Source organism: Aplysia californica, unplaced genomic scaffold (assembly GCF_000002075.1).
Source record: "Aplysia californica isolate F4 #8 unplaced genomic scaffold, AplCal3.0 scaffold00596, whole genome shotgun sequence".
In the NCBI taxonomy this organism is placed as follows: Eukaryota; Metazoa; Mollusca; class Gastropoda; order Aplysiida; family Aplysiidae; genus Aplysia; species Aplysia californica.
The window spans coordinates 171,464-181,431 of record NW_004797866.1 but is presented as its reverse complement, the minus strand read 5'-3'; the positions used below and the strand labels follow the sequence as shown (position 1 = coordinate 181,431).

Sequence of the window (9,968 nt, the reverse complement as noted above, 5' to 3'; positions counted from 1 at the left end):
ATTTTCACCAAAAAAGGAAATAGAAGCGGAACTGAAAACATCAGATCTAGCTCATTCATCACCCAAATTCTTGTCATGGCGTAGGAATAAAACAGCTCTCATGCTAGGTCTATGAGACATTTAAAAAGATTTTTTCACTCTAATTGTATACTAACTGAATTTCAACCTCAAAGGCCACACAAACCATTCAGAAAAGAAATTGAACTTGAACAAATGTGCATGTCTAAAAACGAGATTTCATTGCTGCAACGTTTTTGTTGCTATATCACTCCGTCGCTTGATCCGCGTCCCGTGGGGACAAAGTGTTAAACAGATTTTTCCATTTATCTCAAAAGTAACAAAAATGAGATGTGCCAGTTTGCTAGCCCAGTGACAATTTTCGGTAGAATTTTAGTCTCTTTGCCCGTCCAGTCTGAGATGAAATGTCTCTCATCCAGTCTTGAGAATATCCGTCATTGAACCCATCAAGTAAATTAAATAATGTTTCAACATAAAATTATTAAAGTGGTAATTAAATAATATCATTTTTCACACAAATGTAAAAAAAAATAAAATTGTACATCAAAATCAAACGATGGCATGAAAAAACTCCCAACAGCTTTATTTCGTTAATCAAATGCAATAATGAAAACCGACAGCATTATGAATTAATTTAATGAACACGATTGCAACAAGAGGTACCTGAAATTCAGAAACTGAAAATTGTAATATGTAACATGCCTCACTCTCTTCCACACCGGACCACTCAGAATGTTAGTGTGTAGGTTGAACGCCTCTATCAACACTATTCTGCCATACGCAGCCAAAACGCCTTATTTAACCTTATTTAATACACAGCAGTCTGGAGATAAATAGACATTTTGTAAGCGTAACCATTTAAAAAAAGAACGTTCTTCCTAAACTTGAATTCTAATATATTAAAAAACTAGTCACAGTTTCACTTTGATTTTTTTTAAACGAGTAGGGTAACTGATCAGGCTTTCGATTGAGCAAATTAAAGGAAAAATGGTGCTAAAAATATTTATTCAAGAGACAGGACCTCCAAATCTAACGTCGGTCTCTGATAGAACAAGCCTGCTGAGCTTTAGTAGTAGTGACTAGTAGTAGCACATATGTGCACATATGAGATAAACAAATAGGCCTACAATAAAGATCCAAGTCAAAAACCTTGGCAAAAAGATACGAGTGAGAAAAAAAAGGTGTTGGCTGAACCAACGTCAAGATCTGATGTCGAGAAAGAAGGGTTACAAAATAGCATTTCTTTCTTGTGTTCGTTTTTTTAAAAGCTGACTTTTTTACTCAAAGCAAAATGATTCCACCTTTTAAATAACTTTACAGTGTTGCAAGGGTCGTTGAACCTATACAATTCCATTTAGCAAAATAATCAATAAATTCCTATTCCTGTTATAATTGTCAAACATAGTCTAGACATAGTACGGTTACCTCAAATGATGAAACAGCAAAACAAGAACTCAAAACAACAGCATCTCTATTTAGAAAGCTGATGCACCTCAATGTAAAACTAAGTTAAACTTAAAACTTAAACATGTTATAACTGCAAAGAAAAGAAATGTTTTGATTTTAACTTCTTCAAGAAAGCAATAATGAAGTTTTGCTTTTTATCCATTTCCATGTCTCTTCAAAAAAAAAATTTTTTTTTCAGAAATGTAGTAATGGAATTTTGTTTTTTGCATAAATGAACACAGCCATGTCATGGCATTTTATTTACAACTTAAAGTGAATCGGCAGACCTTTCTTCACATATTTTTCTCTTTTTTTTTCCCACACCATGGATAAAAGCGACAGAATTTCCCAATCAGCTTTTTTTAAAACTCCATTTTCAACATGGACGGGACAGAGAAGAACTTAGGGCAAATAACAAAACTTGTCACAAAAATTTAAACAATCACTTCCCACTTCAGACGACTTCCACAAAAGTTGTCAAACAAATTTAAACATTCCCTACCCATTCCACAAAACTTGTCAAATAATTTTAAACAGTCACTAGCCACTTGAATCAACCTCCACATAGCTTGTCAAACAATTTAAACAGTCACTAGCCACTTGAATCAACCTCCACATAGCTTGTCAAACAATTTAAACAGTCACTACCCACTTGAATCAACCTCCACATAGCTTGTCAAACAATTTAAACAGTCACTACCCACTTCAAACTACTTCCACAAAGCATAAAACATGTCAAACAAACTTAAATAATCAATACTCAGTTCAAACGACTTGCCCAAAACTTGTCAGACAAATTGAAACAGTCACCACCCTCTTGAATCGACCTCCAAATACTGCAACATGGCACAGGGCTTAAACTTAAGGTATGAGGCCAGCAGTGGCAAGGTAAAAAACGTGCCAGCAATAATCTATTAACTCCAACCTTTCTCGCGTCTGTGAACACTACTGTATGTACTGACCTATAATACGGGCGATCCCCCCCCCCCTCCAAAAAAATAATAAAAAAAAAAAAAATGAGGTTCAAAAGTATACCCTCCACCCCCAATTTTATTATTCGCGTGACACACAACCAGTATTGGGTCAAACAAAGGGGAAGTAATGCTAAATAGGATTTTCCAATGAGCAACCACCCACAACACAGTATAGCACTTTACTTGGAATATATGTCACTCTAGTTTCACAAATTAAATCAATCTCGATACAGTAACTCAAAGGCAAGACACTATATTTGATGCCCTACGACATGTTGTTTTCTATTTCATGTGTTTTGAGCCCCCTTCAATATGTCAGAAATTTATCCCATATTAGACACAAAAGCTCGTGTTATAGGCAAGTATATACAGTAATTGTAGAGATTTGTTCAAAATCCTTAGACCACACAAACATATACACACAACCTTCCGCAAACACCGCTTCACTCATCGACTAATCTCCAGTCTTTCATCTCTCTTTCTTTCCTTCCTGCGCTGCACCAGTCCCACTTTCTCCGGCTGAAGAAGGATGAACGTTCCCGCTGTTTTCTCCATCTTCACTTCCGATATCGTCAAAATTCTCAGGAATCCCTGATCCGGTCTGAACACGGAACTGCGAAGGTTTCTGAGTCGCCCCGATCTCTTCAAAGATGGGTAGCACCAGCTGTTTCCACTGGTCGTGCCAGCGCACCGACTGGAACAGCTCCAAGTTCTTCCGGAAGGTACTCAGCTTGCCCTGATTTGAAGGGAACCCTCCCAAAAGATCCTGAAAGACGAAAACGTGAGTTTCATGTGTGAGTAAAGAGAAGCACACTATAGCTTGTTCACTTTCGTCTGACCACGATTAAAACGCGATAAAAACAAATCGCTCTGTTAAATCTTTCTGGGTCTTTGTATGCTGATCTAAAATTTAAGTGACCAACAGAATCTAAAAGCCCATTCATAAAAGTCACTGCAGACTAACCTTCCGACCCGTTTTCTTTGATGTAAGCCAAAAGCGGGTCAAAAAAATCATATGGGATTTACAGCGTACACCTTAAACAGTTGACACATTTTCCTCAACTCCACACTTTAACGTTCGCCCAAAGAAACATGATTCAAGAGACAGAGTGAGTATTTTTCGAGACTCGCATGGAGCACATGGAGATGTCTAGACAGCCGGGGGATGAAATCTACAAGCTTACACTGAAATGTGGGGGCAGGGTGGTGTCGCTGTCTCAAAATGAGCAATTTGTAGGCAAGTTACTGTAAGTCATTTATTTTAGTGATCCTGTGTATGCATCCAAAGAGCGGTTTTTAATATAGGGCCCAAAGAGAAAAACTTTTTTATTACTGGGTCAATTTAAAAAACAATATATTTTTGTTTGGTCACTGGCCTGCAGAAGTGACATGCAAAGTTTGGTGGGCATTGGTAAATTCTTCATTGAGCTAGAATTTTTTTAACACTGCCAGACGAAGGTGAACCAGCTATAACACAATAATGGTCATTCAGAGCTGGGGAAAAGTAAAACAGGAACAGAAGACGGAAAGAAAGAAAGACTAAAACAGAAGTGACACACATCTGAAAGAATCAGGAAGAAAGTTTGTTTTTTGGGGGGTTTCGGAGGTTGGCCCCCTGTCTTGATTTGGTGCTGAATATTGGTGAATTGTGAGCAAAATGTGTTGACTCACTGAGGATCCGCATTCTCGCCATTCGACAACGCAAGAAGAAGTGCTGTTTTAGGGGCAGAACTTCACAATTCAAACGGATTTTTCGAATTTGTTCTCTTTACATAAAACTTTAAAAACAATGCAACAATATACATACTATGAAAACAGTACTGCAAACTCGTTTTTGTGATTTGTGTATGATGGTTTGAATGTGCTGAAACATTTCCTTTGCTCTGCTGCTGATCGGCAGGAACATCATGGAAACAGCTAGAAAAGGATGCACAGGACATGCTTCCTCGAGAAATGTTGTTGATGGCCTATGTTCCACTGGGAGTTAAAAAGGGCAAGAGAGAGAGCTACTGATCGGACGTATATGTCTTCTCCGTCCTAAAAGAGTTAACATGGTAGTTACGTTACTGGGTTCTCCGAATAAACAAACAGAAATATTGTTGGAAAAAGATTTCTTCTGTACCTGCAGCTGGGTAAGCAGCTCGGAGCTGTCTCGGAAAATCAGACCGTTGACGTCATGCTTCACCAGCTCATCAATACTGAAACAGGGGACACAATCAGGACATCTGAACTTCTTAATCATGTCGCTACCTCAGTGCTTTCTTGTCCTATCTCCATTTTTAATAAAAGTGAAAGGAGTCCATAACAAAGAGTGAGCTTTAGAAGAAGTCACATTTTCAACGTTAAAAAAATGGAGATAGGACAAGAAATAACTGACGTCGCGATGTAGATCATTATCATACACTGCAGACATATCAAAGCAAATGTAATTACCATCACCTTTGTGATAAAACCAGCTGACCCACAAAATAATTTTTTTTTGATTTGGTGAAGCAAAAGTTAAATATTCATTCCACAAGCTCCGTCAAAGACGGGTCTGAATTATGACTAGAAATGCTCCTCCTGAGACATAAGAAATAGAGCCGGCCGCCAGCCTGCTGAGTGAGGAAACCAAACAATAACAATAACAAAACAATCCTGGGACTGCCAGTCTTATGCTTTACCACCCATTCCCCACCCCACACACCTACACACTTATTGTAGGTCTGATGTCTTACACTCCCTGCACTTTGACATTCCTAATGTATGCCAGTCTAATAAGATAAGATAAGAAAAGAAAAGACAAGACAAGACAAGATAGGATAAGACAAGATAAGATAAGATATGATATGATAAGATAAGACAAGACGATACTCTAATGTCCCAGTGGTAAATGCCTTACCTCACCCCCCCAACTGCATCAAAACACCCAAGTCAAAATACTAGTTCATACAGAAAGCTGGAAAATAAACTGACTTATTGACGTCTTCAAAAAGCTGGTCATCTGTGACAACAATACAAAAGAAGGAAAGCACAGTGTACGACAGACATACCACTCAAACTTGACGGCACACACAGGCAGCCCGCAGCCAAACATGTCAACAACCTTCATTGGGAGGTCAAGGCCACTGGAAGACATGTGCAAACACACACCAATGTCAGCTGACCCTGCGTAAGAAGCAAACGCATCGAATGAAACAAATCTGGAAGGAATGTCCTTAGTTCAGTCACTATCAATCTCGACTGCCATTTAAGTGCCTCAGGCTCTATTTCTAATCCCCAATGAGTACATGGGCATTATAGAAGAAAGGTACAAAAATTAAATAGTAATAAATAGTAATAATATATATTGTAAAGTACATAGAGCATGCTGCAGTGTGGATATGCACTATGTAAAACAGGCAATGAATATAATTATCTTTACATCAAAAGAGTCAGTCTTTGGCCCTATACGTGAGCAGTTTTGGCTTGGTCAAATGGAGAAAGATTTCTACAGACTTTCCAATTACTTCAAGACCAAAAACAGCAGTTTTCCTCAGAATCTTCCACAAAGATAGGAGTTTGGAGGAAAAAAAACTGGAGTCCACAGAACCCCAGTAGTTTTAGATAATGTAACAAACCCACTGAGGCAAATAGTTATGTATTACAAATACACAAAAGTAAAAACATGTCTCTTTACATTATTTACAATAAGTCCTGAAAATATTGCAAATAAACACAGAAAGAAATGAGTGTTTTCAAATAATTTACTATAAGTGGTGCAAATATTGCAAACAGATGCAACTAAAATTGTGAATTGTCACATCATTTACGATAAGTCACACACAAGCTGACGGAATCAAGAAAAAAAATCAGATTTTATGCGAATCTGATTGGCCTTCTTCGATGTGTCATAAACATCACAGAGCTCATGTTTTATCTTGGCAGGTCTGATTATATCCACATTAATACCACAGGGTAGTACGGCAATTCCTTTTCTATCATCCCATGAAGTTTCAAGGCTCATCTGTGACAAGAAAGTGAGAAAATAGTGCCTGGTACATAAGTATTACATTTATATTTATTACCATAAATATTATAATGTTGTACATATACACCTGGAAAGTAATTTTTAAATGTGATGTCTTTGACTGTAATGTGTATTGAGCTTTTTTTAAAAAGAAAACAGAAATGTGCTGCATAAAAATGCTGTTTTTTCATTATTATCCTTATTATTTATCATTTTAAGTAGCAAACGTATAAGCTGACATACTTACACTCCCCCCCGGGGCCAAGCAGTCCCTGGGTGTTGAAATGAAGAGGTTTGTGAAAATGCCAAATTGTACAGGAGCAACACCTCTATCAACACAGTGAGGTTATTCAAAAGGCAGGACCTTCAAATTCAAGAGCCATGTCCAACAGAGCTGAGCCAAATGGGTGGAGATTCTTTAAAACTATCTGCTCTGCAATCCAACATGATACTAACTGAAAACTGAGCTAACAGCATGCTCAAGAGTTTTAGTTTTAGTAAGTGTATTACGGCACTTGCAACACAATAAGGTCATATAAGTGTCGAAGATTAGCGGTGTTACACGAGAGTAACAAACACAAAAAGAAGGAGGAGAGATCAGGATGATAGATGTTTGATAGGAAAGAAGAAGCAAACTACACCAGAGCACCCACCAACCACCCACGCATGCTCATGAAGAGACTGAATATGCACACAAAGAACGACTTGGTTATCTGGTTGGAAAATAGGTATCATTGTAGACAGAACAATGCCATCGCTGGCCCCACCTCCTCTCCAGGATCCAAGAAAGGTCTGCTTGCTGATCGTGCCAGTCATCAGCTGGTTGGATATTCTTCTGGCTTTTCTGGAGTGGTTTGCTTGTTCTTTCTTATCAAACAACTATCCTCCTTATCTCCCCTCCTTCTTTTTTGTGTTTGTTACTCTCTTGTAACACCTCTAATCTTCGGCACTTATATGACCTTTTTGTGTTGCAAGTGCTGTAAAACACTTACTAAACCATCTGGCTTTTCCACGCAGGTTGCTGTCTCTCCCCGACCCTCTAGAGACACCAGCTTCCCTCAGTCTTTCCATCGTGCGTGATGTGGAAAGACTTACCTACTTTACTTTACTTTACTTTTCCGATCCAGAAACCACCTGGGTTCTAAGATATGGCAAAGAATTTACAGGTTTTAATCAGCTGTGTTTTGTCGCTGTATAAAGTATTTCCGATGTCTGGGGAGGCAGGTAGGGAGGTACTACGCAGGTCGCTAAGTACTGGGCAGGTAAAGAGGCGGTGTGGTACTGTTTCATCCTGGCAGTCACACAACGTGTAGTCGGGTGGGGTATCCTTGCGGATCCTATTTAGGTAGGAATTCAGTGGGATGTGTTGTGTTCGCAGGCGAAAGATCCTGACTTGTTCTCTTCTACTCAGGGAATTTAGTGCACTTTTTGAGTTGGGAGCAGTCATGTGTGCAAATGCTTAATACAGAATGACTTACCTAAGAGAAGGGGATAATCTTCTGCTGCCAGCCACGGGAGACAGAACTGAACTTTCTCCCACTGTCTCTCCTTGATCTGTTTACTGTAAAACTCTTTCTGTGGCCCTTTGCCTGGGAAACAATTAGTCAAAGTGTATCGTCATTATTTGTCACAGCAAGATCATCATCAATACCATCAATATCAAGAGGCTAACCCTGGATAGGGAAAGGTGGAAGAAGTACGAGCCTTTGGTTGGAAGGAAGGCAAGTCTAAGTCTTTAATGTAAACTGCTAAAAGAAAAATGATTAAATAATAATAACAGTAATAATAGTAATAATAATGATAATAATAACAATAATAATAATAGTAATAGTAATAATCATAATAATAATAAAAATGATAATGATTATAATAATAGTAATTATGATTGCATTTATTTAGGACACATCCATGCTCTGCAGCATGCTCTATGCACTTCACAACATTTATTCATCATGTATGTCTGTTTGTCGGTAAGTCTTTTTGTCTGTATGTCTGTTTGTCTTGTTACTCAAATTTCCCTTTGAGGATCAACAAACAGTAATTCATTGATCTATTTTATTTTAATTAACTTACCAGTGATGACACAAATGAGATTAGGGACAGCTTCCCGTAAGTCATAATCTGAAGGAAGAAAGAGTGTAGTGCAATGAGAATTACTACAACCTTTACATACAAGTAGGAACAATAACTTTTCAAAAGTAGACTTATGGCATGTTGACAGTGTCATGAAAGAAGACAAAATCCATTCCATTTTATTTGTTAAAACTGCACACAAACGGGTAGCCAGTGATGTATATAATTTGCTGCATATACACCCTGGTCTGATGTTACATAAAATATGTTTGCAGAGTTAGCAGACTATTTACATTCTTTTTGAAAGAAACTAAGTAGACTTGTTGGGGGGGGGGGCTTGGGTTGTATTAGTAAGAGTTTTACGGCACTTGCAACACAGTTAGGTAATATAAGTGCCGAAGATTAGAGGCATTGCAAGAGAGCAACAAACACAAAAAAGATGGAGGCGACATAAGAACAATAGAAGGTTGTCGATAGCGAAGAAAAAGAATTATATTTTCTTTTGGTTTACAGATGTCTTCAGATCGACCGTTTGGTCTAAGACGACTCTAATGTATTTACTTCATGACAATTGATAAATACCATTCATTTTTCATTGTATTCCGTCAATACCATTACCCTGTCTCTATAGAATATCTCATGTGCTCAGTAAAGAGACTGTCAGGCGAGAGGGAGGCGCCGAAACCTGCCACCTGCCCCCACTGCCTTGTGGGTTAGTCCTTTTGGACAAAGGCCAGCGGAGTAAACCATATAAAAATCCAGCAGAAGGCAAGGGGAAACAACTGCTGTATTCTTTCCCTAGAACATTATGGATCATAACGCAAGACAGAGTGAAGTGGAGGTCCAGGATCGCCCACGCCAGTCCACAAGGCAGCGGATGATGATTACCTTTCAAAGCTTCCAGTAAAATTCCAAAGTCTTCGTCCTCTGGGAAAAGGAAAGAAAAAGAAGAATGGCGTAAGGAGAAAAAAAAAGCAGAAAAGAGCACAGAAAAGGTACAAAAAGATTACATCAACAATTAGCTCAGCAACTATTTAGTAGGATTAATAATAAATAATAATAAATACATTAGTACAGCACTTTTCCACTATGAGAGTTATAGTTTTAGTAACAGTTTAACGACACTTGCAACACAATAAGGTCACATAAGTGTCAAAGATTAGAGGTGTTACAAGACAGTAACAAACACAAAAAAGAAGGAGGAGAGATCGGGACGACAGATGTTTGGGAGGAAAGAAGGAGCAAACCACACCACAACGCCAGTCATCCTCCCACACTTGGGAAATGCTCAACGCACTTTACAATGATACAAAGACCTTAGATCCAATATCGATCCTTTAACTCCTTCTCTCCTTCCCTCTCTCTCTCTCTTTCGCTCTCCCTCCCTCCTTCCCTCCCTCCCCCCTCCCTCCCTCTCTCTCTTTCGCTCTCTCTCCCTCTGTCTCTCTCCCTCTCCCTCCTTCCCTCCC

The 9,968-nt window shown here is 38.6% G+C and overlaps 1 protein-coding gene across 1 annotated transcript in view; it reads right to left on the bottom strand.

Moving 5' to 3' along the window:
* Positions 1–218: 218 nt before the first annotated feature.
* The window catches only part of LOC101861537 (chitobiosyldiphosphodolichol beta-mannosyltransferase), a gene marked incomplete in the record, with an annotated part of 19,351 nt that continues 9,601 nt past the window's right edge, over positions 219–9,968 (bottom strand). Inside the window, 6 exon segments of the mRNA XM_013087508.2 lie at positions 219–3,204; positions 4,561–4,636; positions 5,471–5,585; positions 7,905–8,015; positions 8,500–8,547; positions 9,388–9,426. Coding sequence (XP_012942962.1) covers positions 2,908–3,204; positions 4,561–4,636; positions 5,471–5,585; positions 7,905–8,015; positions 8,500–8,547; positions 9,388–9,426 — 686 coding nt within the window.